Source organism: Haemaphysalis longicornis, unplaced genomic scaffold (assembly GCF_048455015.1).
Source record: "Haemaphysalis longicornis isolate Haplotype H1 unplaced genomic scaffold, Haemaphysalis longicornis Haplotype H1 scaffold_5, whole genome shotgun sequence".
Lineage (NCBI taxonomy): Eukaryota > Metazoa > Arthropoda > Arachnida > Ixodida > Ixodidae > Haemaphysalis > Haemaphysalis longicornis.
The window spans coordinates 98,752,413-98,771,482 of record NW_027526385.1 but is presented as its reverse complement, the minus strand read 5'-3'; the positions used below and the strand labels follow the sequence as shown (position 1 = coordinate 98,771,482).

The 19,070-nt window shown below is 49.9% G+C and overlaps 1 protein-coding gene across 4 annotated transcripts in view; it reads right to left on the bottom strand.

Moving 5' to 3' along the window:
• Mical-like (MICAL-like protein) overlaps positions 1–19,070 on the bottom strand; it is a 163,384-nt gene that overhangs the window by 11,491 nt on the left and 132,823 nt on the right. For 3 of the 4 annotated variants that reach the window (XM_077670976.1, XM_077670975.1, XM_077670977.1), the window contains exons 4-8: positions 11,127–11,321; positions 8,636–10,699; positions 4,962–5,139; positions 4,014–4,116; positions 2,832–2,905 (exon numbers count right to left, since the gene is read on the bottom strand). In XM_077670976.1, the coding sequence (XP_077527102.1) occupies positions 2,832–2,905; positions 4,014–4,116; positions 4,962–5,139; positions 8,636–10,699; positions 11,127–11,321 (2,614 nt within the window). The remainder of the gene's footprint in view (positions 1–2,831; positions 2,906–4,013; positions 4,117–4,961; positions 5,140–8,635; positions 10,700–11,126; positions 11,322–19,070) is intronic. The other variant, XM_077670978.1, reaches the window with a different exon arrangement.

Here is a 19,070-nt window from a genome sequence, read left to right as displayed (position 1 = left end):
GTGCGCCGAAATCTCGTACACACGGGCATTTTTGCTTTTCGCCTCCATCAGAAAAGCGGCCGCCGCGGCCGGGAATCGAACCCGCGACCTCGTGCTCAGCAGCGCAACGCCTTAGCCACTGAGCCACCGCGGCGGGTGAGGCCTCCACAGCAACAAGGACACCATTATTGCGGGGAGTGGCGGTGAGGATCAATTAACAAATCGTATAAAGGGGCTGCTGTCTTTTTTTTATTTCATTGTCCATTGTCTGGTGTCAGTGTAACAGGTTGCCCAACAGATGATACAGCCACCTGGCTTGGGTTAGCTTCCAACCTTAGTGGAAATAAAAAGTCAAAATTATGAAAAAAAAAAAAAAAAATGGCTGGCTTTTCTTTCAATTTCAGAGAGGTCCATCTTTCAAGCTTTAATTGTGCATTTGTGTGTGTGCATGCACCTGTGTGCAGCTTTCAATCGATTAACCCTCCAGTTACATTACAACACTCATTTTAGGCCTCTATCACAATCATTCTCTTGCAAGTGCAATTTCCATTCTTGTGCAAGAAAACGAGCCTATGGAAATGCCAGCCACTACACGCTATAGCATGTATCCCTGGGTAAAAAAGGGGGAAGGCGACGGTGTAAAGCCCCGTTTTCCTCTTGCATTTAAATTAAATGAAAAGGGTGTGAATGAGTGGTACAAAAGAGATATGAGGGCACAGCACTGCCTCCTTACAATTTTCCAGCTTCATCAGCGCAGTTACTTATAGTGAAAACATGTATTGATGACTGGCTCAACAATCAACAGTATCAGGGATTGTTAACCTTGCTTATAGACTGTTTTTTTATGTTAGGCAAGCAGGTACTCAGTTACTATATGACAAAAAATTGACCATCCTGCCTGGATGGTCAATTTTCTATTAGTACAGTACAGTAAGTGTAACTATTAGCATGACCCTTACTAGTAGACACAAGGAGGTCAGGACAGTACACACATATTTTCGATACCACGGCTGCATTGAAACTTGTGCCCTGTCTTTCGTTGTTCACTGAATTTACTATTACTAGCCTAGCTTCACTCCCCCACAGTGCAATGTTTTCCTGTAAAGCCTTATGTGCGTCTTTTTTTTCCCCCCTTTGACAATAACAGGTGCAATGCATAACCACAGCTACCAAAGCAAGGCTATTTGGTCTAGCATCAGTATCACTAAAAGAGTAAACTTTAGCCTGGACAAAATTACCAAATATTTGCTGCAGTTCCAAGCAAAAACATCTGAAGAGCTGACAAAATGCCTCTTCAACCACAGCAAATTCTACAGCAAGCCGGGTTCGCAATAGCGAAAAACAAGAAGAAAAAAAGAAAAAAGACGAGTTACCAGAAATATGCACTTGTTGCCGGTGTTAATTTTATTTGAGCTGCTAAAATTCGTGATGGGTAGGACAAAGCCCTATTGCCTACAAGGCCAGAGTCCAGCTAACTGCAATATCGCCGGACCGCCAATCATTGCTTGGCCACTTACAGCTTGCATTTGCCCAATACTGGCCATGCCAAATTCACCTTCGTCCCTTCCTTGCTGCCTTCCTTGTTCTTTCTTCTTCTTCGTTTTTGCTGACAGTATACTAACACCACATATGACATAAATGAAGGCATAAATGAAACCGGCCAATGTTGCCCATAATATCCCTTTTTTTTCTATTTGGCTTGGCTGGAAAACACCACCTTTTGCCAGGTGCCTTGCACGAAGAGTGCCCTCAAAATTTCGACCTCTTGAAAACCCTATTTCATATAGTCTGCTCAAAAAGAAAGCAACATGCAAAACACAACAGCTGAAATACGCGCGTGGACGCCGCAAGCGGACAGCAAAAATCAGCGATTTTGAAACCGAAACCGAGGATAGTGCGGCCATTGCAGTGATGTTGCAGCTCGCTGGACGGTCACCAGCTCAGGAGAAGGTCTGCATGCAAGCTTTACGCATGCACGGGGCAGCAAATGGGTGAAGCGTGCTCAGCAGAGCTCGACCAGTTCTCCAGACGCGTGGCTGGCCAGAGGAAGACGCCCCCGTCGGCTGGAACGTCACAGACGTGTCATGGTTGTTTACGCGATTCGCCGGCAGGTGCAGCCTGGTCTAAGGTGGAGCTTTTTTAGATGTTTCTGACTGATTAACGAGGTGTTTCCAGGGGCTACCACTTGTGTCCCAGCTGATTTGGGGGTACTTACTACACATCAAAAATAAATTTGGTCGAGGCGAAATTTGAGAGCAGTTGGCCTTTAATGCCCCTTCTTGTAGCCGGCTGCATCACTGAAGAGGAAAAAAAATGGCTGACGGTCACAATACTCCCCAATGCGGAACTAGAGCGCAGTGCAAACTGCAGTCTTCTCGGTGACAGTGCACAGCTGCTGCAACTCAGGGAGTGATTGTGTCATCAGTGAATGCATGATGGTAGACACTATACTTTGGCGTTCTCTTGTAGTGCAATGCCGCCACCGAGAATGCTTCGCGTGGCCTCGGCACACCGCCCTCCCCCTCACACTTTTGCCATGCTTTCATCTTCCAGTTCACTGCTCGCTCTATCTCATCTATCTTTGGAATCTCCTTCCTTCACGTGGTTACAACGAGGCCGACGCTGAGGGCCGATGTGAAACCACAGGAGCGGGCACTTAAGTGCTGCATACTAAAACTGCTTCACATGGTCAACACAATGTTTTACACGGTCCTTCTCCAGTTCTGCTGGGTTCTATGTTGGCAGAAGAAGTCAGCCAGACACAGCTACTTGCTTCCATGAACAGCAAAGTGGCCTATGCAGTTAACTGACTCTTTCCCTCAGGAGAAATAAAAATTCAAAGCAGGTCTCACGTGGCTTGGTCATGATGCAGCGGATCTGGTACTCCAGCTCCACCTGTTCTTCCTCCAGCCTCTGGGAACGCTTGCTGCACAGGCGAGAAGAAACAGAGAGTGTCACAAACACGATGCTCAAGCTGCATGCACAGTGCAGGCTCAAAACACTCGAACGCGCTTTCATTTCACATCACGCTGTGGGAGACTTTTCAGCAGAACCGCAACAGCACAATATGCTAGGCACTCCAAGTCAATGCCAAATTATGACTTCTAAGGTCTGCAGGAAAAGTGACTGCTAGAGTGCGTGCTGAAAAGAGCTTAAAAGTCACAGATACAGGAGAAACCGTCATATTCCTCATTTGACTGACACCTGGTAGTTCCTGTTTTCGAGCACCTCCTATTCAATGGCAATGATGTTCAGAGAATGAAAGCAGTTTACAGTGAGTAAAAATCCACATGGCCGTTGTGACAAAATATTTCCATTCCAAGGTATTCCAATGCTTGGGGTAGGGAAAAAAACGAAAATCTAGTGCTTCCACACTCGTTCTTGCACCTCCCTGCTGCCGCACGAGAGTTGTAACAGAATGGAGAGCTGGGACAGTTGCACACAGCCATGGTAACAGCATTTCCGGGACCACACAGCACTGTACCAAGATCTGTCTACTCAAAAGTGATGCACAGAGCAGCATTATGCAAATAGTAATCAACGAGCTGCCAGAAATGCCACACAGATTGGCATCATTCACTAATCAATGCACGTGATCACCTAAACACTGCACGTAATCTTGTGCTGACAACTCCAGCTGTTTTATGTTGGAATGAAATAGTTCTTCCCCATAAAAACTGACAAAATTTGTAGGTACGTTAGAAGTAGGCCTCATTCTCTCAATGCAGACAAGTGACCAAACACTACACTAGGATCCTGGCAGTGTGGTCCCGGTTTTTGAATTTCTTTTCAGATGTCACAGGATCAAAAATCAAGCTTCCTATTACTTCAGTGGTTCAACATACAACCAGATCACATTTCTTTTTCTGTCTCTCCAGTGAAAACACCAGGGTTGATAGTGTTATTTTGAAAGCAGAATAATATTTCCTTATCTAGGAGCAGAGTGTGCGGAGGTTATAAAACTAACGCTTTCCAGCCAACCCCCACTTTGAAGCAATCAGAAATTAACCACTTGTAGCAGCAGAGTGGCTTACATGTACATGAGTTCCGCCTGCCGCCTAAAGAGGTTGTTCTTCTCGTTGACGAGCTCGAAAAGCTGCATGATCATCTCCTCCTCTTCGACAGTGGGCTCAGCGTCTGCACTCACCAGTAAACAAACAGGTAAACAACAAACAAACAAAGCTCACGCACAGACGTCGGGGTGTGACGTAATGACACGCAGGATGTCCCACAGTCGGTGAAAACGAAGGCACGTTTTTGAGCAAGCTTTGAAGCCCAGAGCGTTACAGTTAATTGCATTTGCCACTAGTAGGCAGCACAGTATGTAACAACAAGGCTATGCAAGGTCATTCTGAGCTGCCAACGAACCACACTTCGTGATCTCGATCAGCGATTGAAAGAAAACAAGTTAGCTACGACGCAGCAGTTAATTCCCAGGGGCAAATTAGCTGGCTTTTTAGCAGCAGATGTATGGAAGAGATACCGCCATCCAGGAGAAAATAAAACCACCATTTATTAACACAATACGCCACAGAGAAACCAAATAAGCAGAAAAAAGAAGTTGCCCAGAATGGGGTGAATGCTAGCTTGAACGTACTCAAGGCAAGTGGCTTATTTCTGCATTCGTTCACACTTCTATTGAGTATCAACATTATGAGACAAGTGTGGCTGTCAGCTTGGCTTCTTCCACATGACTGCTACTTCAGCAGCAAGGACCAACAAGTCTCCAGCAAGAAGCCACTGGTCCGGTGATAATGTAGGGCCCGTGAGACGGAACATTTTCGAAACTAAGTTTCAAAAGGAACGATACGTTTCATACGCTTTTCTTTTGTTCTACATTGACAGCCTCTATCCTGCCTTCCGTCCGTTCAAGCCAGTGTGCACCCACCCACTGTTAGAAGCCCCACAGAAAGCGAAAGAGAGAAATGAGAGAGGAGAAGCATGGCAAGAGAGTGTTGAGCAAAGAAGCAGCGCCCGCAAACCTGAAGCAGCCTGCAACCCAGCGGCGGCGTCGACGACGGAGTGTCCGTCCAGTGGGTACTTGCCGTTGCGGTCCCGAATTTGCATCTCAATCTCACGACCTTGCCTCTCCAGTTCCTCCTGCTTGGCCGTGATGGACTCCATCTCCAACTGGATCTCCTTCAGAGGAATCCGCTTGATCTGCAGGAACATGACAGCTTCTTCAACAGGCCATCAGCGCAGGCAACTGAAAACAGGTGGCCTTCGAGAATGACGACTACGATGATGATGATGGTGTGCATTGACGCAAGGACATTTTGGCCATAGAGCTGCAAATACACCGTGCGGGGGGTGGACACGTAGAAGTTCTAAAAAAATGCATCACATCGGATGAAAGTATTCAAATGTTCAACCACTGAGGGTGAACATTACAACAAAACTAAACCAGAGTTTCAGGAAACGTGAGTTTGTTACTGCTATAAATGAGAGTAGAATTATCGCAGTCAAAAGAGGTCCTCAAAGATGCTACCGCTCACTCTGAGTGTACCTCTGTGATGAGATTAAATTAAGTTCCAAAAGTTCCCAACGGTAGTTATTTTACGGCTGTCGGAATGCAGTCATTGAAGCTCTGTTTACGCCAGAAGAGTAAGCCAAGGAAATTGCCAGTACCAGCAGAACGTCAAATCCCGCCATCAGGTGTGATGCAGTCAGTGGAGGGCTCTTGGCGCGCATAACTGCTTTCCCTAGGGGCGTGCGAATATTCAAAACTTTCGAATATCGAAGCGAATAATGCAGAGTACGCTTCGTTTTCGAATCGAATTGCGCTATTCAAAACATCCGAAAAAATATTTAAAGTAGTTTGAAGCTTCAAAGCATGCGCCGAAAATTTCTACTCGCGGCGACGAGCTTTCCCGCACTGCTCCGGTGACGTGCGGCCAAACTGAAAGAGGGGTCGTTTTAGGGAAGGGCTCCTTGGCCATAATGACAAAAAAAAAAAGAAAAAACGAAACGTAATAGGTTAAAAAAATGGTTCTGGCTTTGCTCAGCTACCCTTGGATATGAAAAGCAAAAAGAAAAAAAAATCACGCCATATCCACGGAATGAATGATGATAAGTGGGGCGAAGCTCGAGAGGGGGAGATCATCGGTAACCGTAACTCTCCCGTGAAAGTTCGCCCATTACATCATTAAGAAAGACGTAAGACTGTGTGCGTACATTGTACAAATCAACTTTCATTTTCGGAGTCAATGCTCCCAGGCCCAGACCTGGTGAAAGACCCCGCGCCATCGAGGACTACCCCGCACCTCCACCACAATTTGTCACGTAGGATGGGACACAACGGTAAAGAAAGAACTTTTATTTAGGGCGAACTTGTGCCCGAACAAGACGAGAGGAAACGAGCAAAGGTCCTTGCGTCTCGTTCGATCTCCGAGAACGACTGCCTGCGTTCGTGGCGTGATCTCTTGCGTGATCCATAGAGAAATAAATCTCCCCCTCGCAGTGCACGTGCGCTCGCGCCTCCATTGGCGAACACAGACAAGCTCGCGCTCCCGGTGCTGAGTTTGCGCTGCCGGTTGCAGCCGGTTCTTGCGCGTGCAACGCGGCCCACTTTGCGACATCTCCGAAAGCATGCGGCGGTCACGTACCACGAGACACAAGGGATGGACAGACCCATGACTTAAGGAGCTTCGCCCCTAAAAAAGCTTGGCTTAGTACGGTTGAGTCTTGGTTTCGCTTGATTAACCGTTGATGTAGCTGTATTGCCGACCACGGCTCAAAACCGTTCGGTCCCGTGCAACGCTCACAGGAGGAGGCCCGGCCTCGCTTTCATTCTCGGCGAACAGCCCGAGACGAGCCAGCGGTGCATGCGTGGGAAGCGGCGGGGACGGTCGGCTGCCGATCAGCTGAGCGGCCGCGACCCGCCGCCTCTACGTGAGCAGAACGACTGAAAACGCGGTCTTGTGCGCAGCGCCGGCAGTGGGCCCGGCGAATCACGCGATGCGCTTCGAGGGGTGTGTCGCAGGGGGTGTGTCTGAGGTCAAAAGGTGAATTTGCGCATCCGCGACGAAAGCTTTGCGTTAAAAAAATTTCCACTTATGCAGGAAACCGGGCGCTCGGTGACTATGTGTGACTATGTCAGTGCAGTAGGCGGCCGGCCTTTCGTACGTAGAGAGAGCTGACTAGGACAGCTTGAGCGCGACCACGCTATTAGTACGTAAAACAAGTATCTCGAGCGAAAAATCCCGCAGCGCCCCCTTGCGGCACCTTACGAATACCACGGGATTATAAGGCTCTGCCTTAACAGATAGCGAGTGAGGCGGAGGGGAAAGTTTTCACCGCTCGCAGGCGTCGCTAGGGGCACGATGACGTCAGCGTTAGGGTTCAATAGTGCAGGCACAGGTGTGGTGCATGCACTGCCCCATGCCTCTGCCGGGCGCACTGCAGAGTCTCCCTCATCTCTGAATTCGATAGCGTTATCGCGTTCCACCTTAATTAAGAGGCGAAACCTTTAAAGGCGAAGCTGGAGCACTGTCCAATTTTTCTTCTATTTTCATTGATTTATTGGAAAGGGCTGAGTTACAAAACTGTACACACACGTGCAATGCGCAAGTTAGCTACGCAGGAAGGACTATAAATTCCTTTAAAAGGACAATGAGCACTCAATGTCGGTGGAGCTTATTGCACAAGCTGCACGCAGCAGGGCCAAAGCTACGCGGCCTACTACCAGGATTGTCCTACCTGCCCAGCATTGGAGGCGGAAGTGTCCTTCCAAACCCCAGGGCCTATTGTTTGTTGCTTTTCTACAGCTGCCCCCACCCCTTCCCAGAATGTCACAGCGAGTTAGGCGAACTCGTAGGGAGGCTTTGCTGGGAGCCGTGTAACATATCCGCCATGCTGCACAAAGCTTGTGAAATGAACTATAATCCACGTTAATGAGTTTGAGAAGAGATTAGCGAAGCAAAGAAGCAAAGCTATCTACTGAAATGTTTGTATTGCCTTTACGTAATAAACTTTTACTTCAAAGACTATCGTCTTCAAAAAAGTATAGTAAGGGGTGCCATACGCACATGCCCCTTGCGCTCACACTCGATGATGATGATGATGATTCCTATTGGTTTCCCCTTTGAAGCGGGGTGATGACATGTCATATTACCAAAAAGGACTAATACAACCATGTTTTACACTCTTGGTTTAATACTAGCGCTGCTTAGAGCAGGCACTAAAGCTTATTAGGCCCGAAATACTTTTTTCCCCCTGTTACAGGTGGTAACTGTCCTAGGCAATATTCCCCTCTCTGCTTTTCGTCCACCAGCATTCTAATCTTCTTTTCGTCCCCTCGACAGCTTTTGAAGTTAACTTCCTCTCTGATACCCTTAAATCCTAGGGCTTCTGGAAGCCCAATATTCCCTTCATGTAGATTTGGATGGATACCCTCGCATTCTAACACTATGTGCCGCATAGTTTCTGTTTCTTTTCCGCATACCACGCATACCCCATCATTTTGTGAATACTTCCCCACAAAACTCTACCAGGCGCGAAAGCCAGCTTTACTGTTATAATACTCTATCTGCGGTGGTGCACCCTTTACAGGCGGCGCTTTTTTTTTCTTTTTTGCTGCCACCGGACCAAGCTTAAGCATAAATAGCTCCGCAGTTAAAAGCAAAATATTAGCAAGTCCAAGAAGAGCTTCGCAAACCTCTCTCCGCACGGGAACGGGAACGGAGGGTGCAGGCCGCTTCTTCCGCTTCCAGTAGCCGAAGGTGTTCTTGGACGGCGTCGGACTGGCCTCCTGGTCGGACTTGCGTATTGACTTGTTCACCTCGTCCTTCTCGCTTTTGTCTCTGCGGGCCGAGACGTCTCCCTCGCTCTTCTTTGCCTGCAACGGGGGCGGAGGCGGCGCGGCGTGCTTCTTCCGCGCCCTCGGAGAAGGCCTCAGCGGCAGGGCCATGGGGGTCCGCTGGAGCATGGGAGACGTGTTCAGAGACCGCTGACTGAGCGGCGTTCCCGTGCCGCTGGAACGCCGAGACGAGAACGGCACCTGCGAAGGCGTTCGCTTGGACGGAGAAGTTGTCCCTGACAGGGACATATCGCGCTCATCGTCCTCTTCTGAGAACGGGTTCAGGGAGTCGTCGTAGAGACTCGACTTGCGCGCCGGCGACGAAGCTGCCTGCGACCCTGCCGCCTCTTCGTCGTCCTCGAGTTCGTCGTTGAAGGGATTTAGAGACTCCGGGTATTCTGGCTCGTCTTCCTCCTCGCTGTCGCTGCCAAACGGGTTGAGGTCCGTTGGGTACGCGCTTTGTTCCTTGTCCGGAGGCTCTGGGTCTTGGGCTTCGGACGGAAGCTGGACGGCCGGGATGCTGGGTTTTGTTGGTGCCACGCTCTCCGGCACCGCCCCGTCTAGCCCAGGGGGCGCTATGGAGGTAGCTGTCCGGTTTGGACTAATACTGTCCCTTGGCTTCCGGCTAAGCGACAGACTGTCTCTGTCTTTCGGGGCGGGACTTCGTTCGCGGGATACTACGGCGTGTTCTTGATCTAGCTTCGGTGCCTCTTCGGCTAATTTAGCTTTTTCTGACATTTCTTCCGGGAAGCCGTCGTCAGAAGCAAGGGACGGTGGTGGTTCGGACGGCAAGGGCGGTGGGCTATCTGACAAAGCGCCGTCGGTTTCTGCCCGCCCGCGCATTTCATCGTTAGATCCAAAGGTCGAGCTCATTACTGACAACGAGTAGCTCCCTGTCAGTCCAGGTTTTAATGTCCTAGTTCGGGGCAAAGGTTTCGGAATTAAGTCCTGCGCGGAAATATCGGATTTGATAACGGGCATGTCCAGGCTGGCTTTGCGGGGCGAAGGGCTCCGACCAGGTGACGTCTGGTCCTTAGCCCCCGGCAGCTTTAGGCTTAGCCTCTCCGTCGTAGGCGACTCCGGACCCGGTGACGCCTCCTCTTGACGACTTCGCTGCTTCCGGAGCTCTGGACTGGCCCCGCCCGCGGACACAGCGAGATCGGTGGCGGATCCTCCCAACTTCGCGCCCTTCTCGCTCGACAACCTCGACGAGAAAAACCTGTCTGAACCACGCAGCGGGCTTGCGGCATTGTTCTCTTTGTCGTCTCTGACGCTCCGTCTGAGCCTGAACGGAGACGTCGACGTGGCGCCATCGGCGGGAACCTGCGAAAAGCGCTTGATATTTTCACGGACGGTCGACGTCGTCCTGGGCTCATCACGACTCCTGAGGAACGACGGCAGTTCGGGTTTCTGGATCGACTTCCACTTGGCCACGGCGCTGTCGCCGCCCGTGGTCCCTTGCGCGGCAGTGTCGTCCAGTCTTGAAGAGTCGACGTCCTTTGTCTTGGCGTCCTCCGACCCGTTCTTCGCAGCACCGTCTGGCACCGCCGCGGCGACGCCGGAGTTAGACGTCTCCCACGGCTTGGCGGTGGTTGGCTTACGCGTCGCGCTCGGCGTCATCTGTGGTGTGCCATCGGGTGTCATGTCTGGCGTGGTGTCTGGCGTCATCATCGGAGTGCTTCCGGGCGTGTACTCCGCCGCGCCGTTTGATGTGGACGTCGGCTGTTGGGTGACGCCGTCCGCGACCATGGCGCTCTGGAACAACTTGCGAGCCACGCGAACGCTCTCCGTCAACTCGAGCTTCTTTTCGGGGACCTCGGGCTTTGGCGGCGCCGCGACGGCAGGTGTGCTGGTGGCTGGGGGCTCGGGCGAAGACGCTTCCTCACCGGCCTTCTTCGGGAGGATAAACTCGGGCCCTTCATCCTGAAAGCAGAAACGGGAAAACAAAAAATGGTGTTTTCGCCGATACACCTTTTAGGTGCAAAAGCCTTCCGGATATCTGTGATCATCCATCGGTTCCACACAAATACCAGGGCTGCAGGAGCACATCTTACACACGCACCAGTATAAGAGCACTAAGTTCCAAGTGTTCAACAGAATGCTGTAATTTTCGGCTGAAAAAAAAGAAAGAGCAAGTGGGCACTTTCTTATCAATACGAGATATCGCAGGCCATGCGCAGCTGGGGGTTGGAAAGAACACACCAACAGCTAACAGAACATGTTTCGGTACAACAAGTTGTCAGTGGTTTTTGCAATCTAGGATTGCTACTAGAAGAGCTGATAGACGGAGTGCTGATCCCTGCCCCCCCAATTGGTCTACCTATGCCTGCACGCAGACAGACAGACGCACCTTTGGGCAGACGGTGCACTCGTACGTTCCGGGCGCGTTGTCGCACTCGTTGTAGGCGCCCGGGTTGAGGATGGCGTCGCAGCGGGAGCATCGAAAGCAGGACCGGTGGTACAGCCGGCCGTCCACGATGAGCCGCTCCAGCAGGAAGACCCGGTTGCGGCACGAGTGGCACGACGTGTCGCCCAGGCCGGAGACCTGCGCGGGTGGCACGTCCCGCGGAACAAAGAGACGGGCGTGAGCGTCAGAGTGGGGACACTATAGCAGAAGCATTTGATAAATGCGCCAGCTCACGTACGGCGGGCTTTTAACTTGCAGGTAACCTAGCGATATATCTTTGCAGAAATCTCTGGGACTTCAGTACAATCCCCTTTTGGTCTTTAATGAAGTGACATGTTTCTGACCACCGAGGTTCAAGACATGGCTTAAATATGGCACTTAGCACAAGCGTCACATGTACCTTTACTGCTAACTGCGCTAGAAGACCCCGCAGAAGCATTCAATAGCTACAGAGTAATTAGTAGTGAGCGTAATGACAGCAGGTGTAATGTGCACTCCACTCGCTTCACCATGCGCAACCACGCGTTGACATTTATTTGGTTACTTTCTGAAAGATTTTAAAGCGCCCGCAGCACGAATGTACAAGACGTATATGATCAAAAGTTTACACATGCTGTAAAAAGCAACCCGCAACAGGTACGTATACTGTACGGAAAAGTTGCAGTCACATAGTCCTTTCGCGTACGCGCGCAAATACATGCACGCATGCGCACACAACACACACGCACGCACCGAGGCGCCCCAAAGTTTGCAATATGCAACCTCAAAGGCACTTCACACATAACGAAGACAAACTATAACATCCCCCTTCCATGGTGGTACGGATGATCTCATGATACAGACTACAAGTGGTGATACTTTCAGAAGCATCTTTGCAAACAGGGTGCGGCCTTCGTCCCTGCACGCGAAGAGGAGGCACCAAAAATGTCCACGGGAATGACAGAATCGCACACCAAAGAATACCCGACGAAGCTACAAATAATTTGTTTGCAACCTCTGTGGAAGAAGTACATTTCAGAACCTTGTTCTGCCAAAGGGCCCATGAAGACGAAATACGAAATTCGTTCGTTAAGCCCCGCTATGCCACTATAACAATGACGCCAAGTAAACACAGGTAAGCCGGATATTAAGGAAAACAGTAAAGCAGTGGCGACCTAACAGCCACTCTTGGCCCGTTCCTTATGACGTCACAAAAACTGCGCGATTGGCGGCCGCTGACCAAATTAGTTCCGTTTGATCGTACCATAGTAATGCAATAGTGTGCAGTTAACAAACGGACAACTGTTTTTAGTGTCCTCCTATTGGGTCACTGCTGACTTCATGTAGCGCGACATTTGAATTTTTTTTTCGCGCGCTATATTAGGTTACAAAAAGATGAACTGAAGATTACCATACTCACTAATGCGAAATTTGCCCGCAGCGTGAACTGCAGTCTTCTCGGTCACGGCGCATATCTGCTGCGTCTCAGGAAGTGATCGCGTGATCAGCGAACGCACGGCAGCGCGCTCTACTGTGCTGTTATCTCCCAGCGCGTCGCCGCTGCCGGAAAGCGTGTTGTTGCAAATCACTTTTGAACCTCCCGCGCAAATGTCACGTGGTTCGGATTACCCACGCAACGGAAGCACAGAGCACGCTGTTGCAAATCGGCTTTGAACTTCCCGCCTAAATGTCACGTGGTTTGGATTAGCTGCGAACGAAACAGCGGGGCTCTTCGATTTACAGTCCCGGACTCACCGCGGACTCCCCGAGAAGCAGTCCGGCATTCGATTTTCCCATGTATTCCTACGGCTTCGGGGAATCCTCGGACTACCCGCGGACTATCCGCGGTGAGTCCGAGACTAAATCGAAGAGCCCCAGCGCTTACGGAGGGGGAGGGCGAGGAAGGCGCTCCACGTGCGGCGACGCGTGAAACCCGAGTGAGGGGAGGCAGTGAGAGAGATGGCGCTACAGCCGCGCGTGCCGCCCTCTCCTCCTCTCCCTTCGCCAGACGCTCCTCCTCGTTTTCTTTCTGCCGTCGCTGCTGCGTTCGGTCACTCGCTCACGAGGACGCTTACGCCGCGGAGCCCAGGCAACGGCTGCCCGAGGGCTGCGCCCTAAAACTTCCCTTTGGAGCGGTGTGGCTTAATAAAGGTATTTTCAAATTAAACGATTTTGCATTTCGTCTTCACGGCTCCTTCAAAAAAAAAAAGGAAAGAAAGAGAGAAAGGCAGGAATTTTACAAGCTTTAGCACTGGCTGAGCAAAAATGTTCCTTACAACAACCACGCATGATGGTCCAGGAACATTACCTCGTGTTGCAAAAAAAAAAAAAAAAATACGACATCGTTACGGAATATTGACACTTCTATTTTTCAAATGTTCCTGCTTCAATAAAAAAATTCTATGACCGCGCCGCAGAAAAGGCAGCCACAATGACACACACACATCGCACCGTCACGTACGCTAAAAACACGCGGCTAAAGAAGACAGCTTGAAGAATACACCGTGTGTGAGCATGAGTGGGCGTTCTGGCAGGCGGCAGAATCGGTGGCAGCAGGCACAAACCGGCGTCACGGCAGCCAACGAGTAGCGTCGCGTCGTCCCGTCCTTGCGAGGCTGTTGAGTCGTCCGAGGTCCCCGTCGTGGGCGCGAAACAATGGGAGGGCGGAAGAGCCCGTCCGTGCTCCCGACAAAACGAGCCAATGCTGTCGTCGACGTCGGGCGCATCGGCGATCCCGACGCCGCTCCCCCAGCGACCATCTCTGGCCGAGGGCCAAGGTGGCCATACGTGAGTGCCGCGGAGAAATGTGCTTAGCAGGTGGAGGAGAATACTGCAGGCGCAGCATAAAAACGCCAATGGTGCGGATATACGTAACGAGGAAACACCCCGTCAACGACTCGCCGGGACTGTTTGGAAGCTCCGTATGTAAAAGGTCCCTGCTTGATACCCCCCCCCCCCCCCCCCCTACTCCATTTCAAAACCCCATTTACAACAAAGCCGCTTTATTTGAAGTGTTTCAAGGTTCGTCACTCAAGCATTGAAGAAAACCGTATTCGCTTTTAACGAGGTAGCACTCATTACGAAGCCAGTTTTCTGTCGTGAGAACTTGTTAAAACGAGGGCTCCCTGTATTCACGTGTACATACATACATGCATACATACATACATACATACATACATACATACACATTCGTTCGTACATACATACATACATACATTGTGTGTGTTATACCCCTGTCACACGGGCACTTTCAATCGCGATTGAAGTGAATCGCGATCGAGTCTTCGAGCGCGCTCGACGCACTGCCCCTGCTACACGGCACGTTTCAATCGCGATTGAGAAGTTGCACGGGTTGCGCTCGTGTTCGCCAGATGGCGCTAACCATGTACTTGCGGCCGGCGTCTAGTAACTTCGCGCGGTCATTCCTATGTAAATATTACCTCACGCTTATTTGGGTCAAGTTATTTGACACAATTTGTGGCGTTGAAGTTGTCACATACTGTGCTATTACTGAGCGGGGACGAGAGTATCGCCGCTTTCGTTCGATCGCGCTTGGAAGCCTCGATCGCGCTTGAGAAACCAGGATTGAGTTCGAGCGGGATCGAGCTCGATCGAGATTAAAACCGCCGTGTAGCAGGTGCCCGATCTGGATTGAGCTCTATCCGGATCGACTCAATCGCGATTGAAAGTGCCCGAGTGACAGGGGTATTAAATGCAATCACACAGTTCGGGCTCACAGCAGTTCCTTCTTAAAGGAGCACTGACACCAATTTTCGGCGTTAATATTATTGTACAGTTCGCTTCCTTCACTCAACAGAATACCCTGGCTGAAATATGAGCGGCCTGCGACGCGAAGAACATAGTTCAATTGGTTCTCATTTATCGCGCCGACGGAGCAGCGCGCGGAGCGGCACTCAGCTAGGGTGCCTCGATGCGCGCCCGCTCCGCTCGAGGCACCCTACACTCAGCAAATGGACATCAGCGTGACATCAGCCCGTGAAGGCAAAAGAAGTGACGAGACAGCGCTCGTCCGAATCTTGTGACGTCAACTTCACGCGCGCGGCCCCACTAGCGGCGAGCGGGCGCAACACCCTCTCAAGCGGACGCCGGTGACGTCCGCACAAAGCGGTAAGGTCAGGCCGGGATTCTGTCATATGCGCCGTTCGGGATAAGAGCACGGGAATTTGAAACAAACTATTTTCAGGCCGTTCAATGTAATTAACTATCGCGCGCTGAAGTATTTGAAGCGCTGTTTCAGGTTTGCCAGACCATTACGCATCGATAAAAGCAATAAAAGTGCAACATAAAATTTTCGTGTCAGTGCTCCTTTAAGCGATATTACCGTGGGGTTATTCAATATGACGCGAAATGTTTTCGCACAGCAAATATCGAAGGCAATAGAATCTTTCTTCGCGCAGATTCAAATTTCGCATGTTGTTCTGCCAGGTTCCACAGACATAAAAGCTATCAGCTATAAATATATCGGCGGAAAATATTGGCGAGTTATAGAACACTAATGTTCCCCAAAAGAGTATTTTCACAGTGTTCGTATCCAACTAGGCTCCTTGACACATGCGAAATACAACTTTTCTGGACTACTTTTTAATGGGTACCGGAACGGTCGGCTACCTTGCAATGAAATAACCAACGTTGAATTTTTCCCTTCCCCATAAAGGACTTCCTAATTTTTATTAGCTGGAATAATTATTTTTCAACGAGCGACTTTACAACAAAATGTTTTGAAAATTAAAAATACCGAACGTCGAAGGAAAAATTTAACCACGCAGAAGTTTCCGTGAATTTTTTATTACTGTAAAAAGTATTTCAAAGCCTCCCAAAAAACTCAAAAATGCAAACTATCCCCTGGTGTGGAGCATACAAAATGTTCAATCAATCAATCAATCAATCAATCAATCAATCAATCAATCAATCAATCAATCAATCAATCAATCAATCAGATCCACGCGCCTCGGGAAGCTCTTGCGCTAAACATCACGGAGTCGCATAAGCGTCTTTTCTGCAGGGAACTTCCCACGAACTTGTACAACGCGGCAGCGGAATATTGTCTGCTCGATGACCTCGTCACAAGGTTTCTTTTTTTTTTTTTATTCTATCAAGGGATTTCGGACAGAACGGCGTAATGGTCTGCACCACCGTGTGAATATTAATTTGGCGCTAGAATATTCCCACTTCCTCGCTTAAACGGCACTGTACACAACCCTCGTCCACCCACCTGCAAACACGCACGCGCGGTGCCGCAGCTGCCCGCATCGACAAGAATTAGCAAAAGACAGACGCTGTGCCGAAATGTAATCAAGTCAACCCTGTCAAACATCACGGGTTCCTCTGCAGCTCGGTGCTACCAGAAACTCATCTTTACTTGAGCTCTACGAGACACTTCGCATACTATTTTGCATCGGATTCAAACAAAGCATTTCAAATTTTTTAAAAATTATTTCAGTGCTTTCTCCTAATTAGTAAAGAATTTCCTACTTAACAAAGATGCCACATGAATTTAGGGTATTTTATGAAGAAATCCAGGCGGAAAATTCTTGTACCATGAGTCCTCCCCCCCCCCCCCCCCCCCCCTTTCCCTTCCCACGATAAGGGTGCCTTACAGGATTCACGTCTGCGAAACTTCGTGTTTAACCTTGCGACGTGCCTGCGGCCGACACTCGACACGCTGTTGATGGAGTTACTTCGGGGAGTTGTTTACCGGGACAACAATAGGGCGTACGTGACACGGGAACCGCACCAATGCCCGCAGCTGGCTCACACCCGCTGAGAATTGACACAGTAGCTAACCGCAACCGAACCGCTGCTCACGCTTTGCATTCCAGGACTGCAGAAGAGTGTCGTCGATCGCACTACACTCGCCTTATCACCGCAGCCGGCTGCTTCTCCGCGCGGTGCAAAGAGTGCGTTACTGCGAGTGTTTTGAACCTGACACGAGTCGTTTACAGTATTTTGACGGCTTTATCTGCTTATAAATTACAGTGGCGGCGACAAACAAATCATGTGAGAAAGAACAGACGATGACACGCATTAAGCACAATCATGTCCTTTTAAAAGGCGCGCGCGCACTGACATCTGGGTCTGTCGCTTGGGCGGAGTATGCACTACATGACCTATAGCCATTCTTAACTTGCCTTAGTGTGTAAAACTTGAAACCCACGACCTTAGGGACAGAAATAGCAAACCAGCGTACAGCATCGGCGTTGAGTGCAGCAGGACGGATTGGAGAGATGCAAGCGGATCAAAAGTTACGAGAGAGCGCAGAAAGTTGTTGTTGCGGAAGGGAGGTTCTGTGTTGTAAGAAAAAAATGGCCCGAGTATCTGCTTGCTTCGCTTCAAATGTCTTCGAAAAACGATAGTCGTTTGCAGCACCTTCCATTTAACCCCCTCTCCCCCTCACATTCATCGCATACTTTTCCTCTCCTCCCATGATCAATACAATAACGGCTTGCTCAATTCAATTCTCCGCCTTCACACTGTCCGAGCGCCAACTCTTGTCACCTCTGGTTTTTGCTGTACCCGTAGCAGCTCGTTTTAGCCTTTCTTTTAGCCTGTACCGTTTTAGTCTGTACCGTTTTAGCCTTTCTGTACCGTTTGTACCGTTTTAGCTCGTTTTAGCCTGTACCGTTTTAGCCTTTCTTTTCAAAGTCGTTTCAACGCGCTTTTTTTTTTTTTTTCGTTGTTGCCGTAACACCCAACCCAACGTGTATTCTTAGCTAAAAGAGCGCTGGTAATCTCAGTTATGCAGTCATGTGCTCATGTGTTTCGCCTTAAGTGTGTCCGAGGTTTCCTTTGCGCCGAAAAATGTGAACCTGCACGAGCCATGCCAACAATTTGAGTATAGCTTTGGAACGGGCCTGCTACGCATACTCCGGGTTCAACATTTTTGGCCGGTTGGCTGAATCGTATGACAGACAGACAGACCAACATTCTCACGTTTAGGTAGCACCCCCCCCCGCCCCCCTAAAAAAACAATGGCGCATCTTGCACTGGCGGTGCAGGGGCTGGAGAAACAGCAGAGCCGGGGTTGACCTAGCTTCTTCCGGTTTTGCTAACTTTTGCTAGGTTTTGCGATGTTTTTGCGAGGCTGTGCTAAGTGTTGAGATGTGACGTCAAGTTTTTACGGATTTTATAAGGCCGTTCCGGTCGGTCGCCTACACACGACAGCGGATCCCAGGGGGGAAGGGGGGGGCAAAGAAGCTATAGGTCGACCAGCTACGCTGTTTCTCCAGCCGTGCACCACTACACTCGGTGACAACTTAAGAACGGCACCGGAAGTTGCCGCTGTGCCTTATCACCGTAGCCGGATGTTTCTCCGCGCGGCGCAAGTAGGGCGTTACTGGGAATATTTTGAACATGGCGTGAGCCGTCCCCGTGATTTTTTGGACTTAATATGCTTATTAACGACTCCAGTGACGACAAACAAACTGCGAGAGACAAGGCAGACGATATCACGCATTCATAACAAACCCCTTTCAAAACGCGCGCGCACTGACGTCACGGGTCCGGCGCTTTGGTGGAGTGATACACTACATGAGGTGGTGCCGTTCTTGAGTTGTAACCGAGTATAGTGCAAGATGCGCCAATGTTTTTTCTCGCGTTTTAGTAGCCTAAGAAAAACGATCACCTTTAAAATGGTATAGTAACGGGTGCAGATACGCATATGTCCCTTGTGCTCGCACTCGAGCAGGCATGAAAGCCGGCTTCACAGTTATAATTTATTTATAACTGCCCTATCTGCGGTGGTGTATACCCTTTACAGGCACCGAAGTTTTTTGTTTGTATTTTTTGTGCCAACGCCACCGGACCAAGCTCAAGCCTAAACAACTCCGCTGTTAAAACTACCGTATTTAATCGAACGCTACGGTAACGAAAGTTTCGTGCCGACTGGAA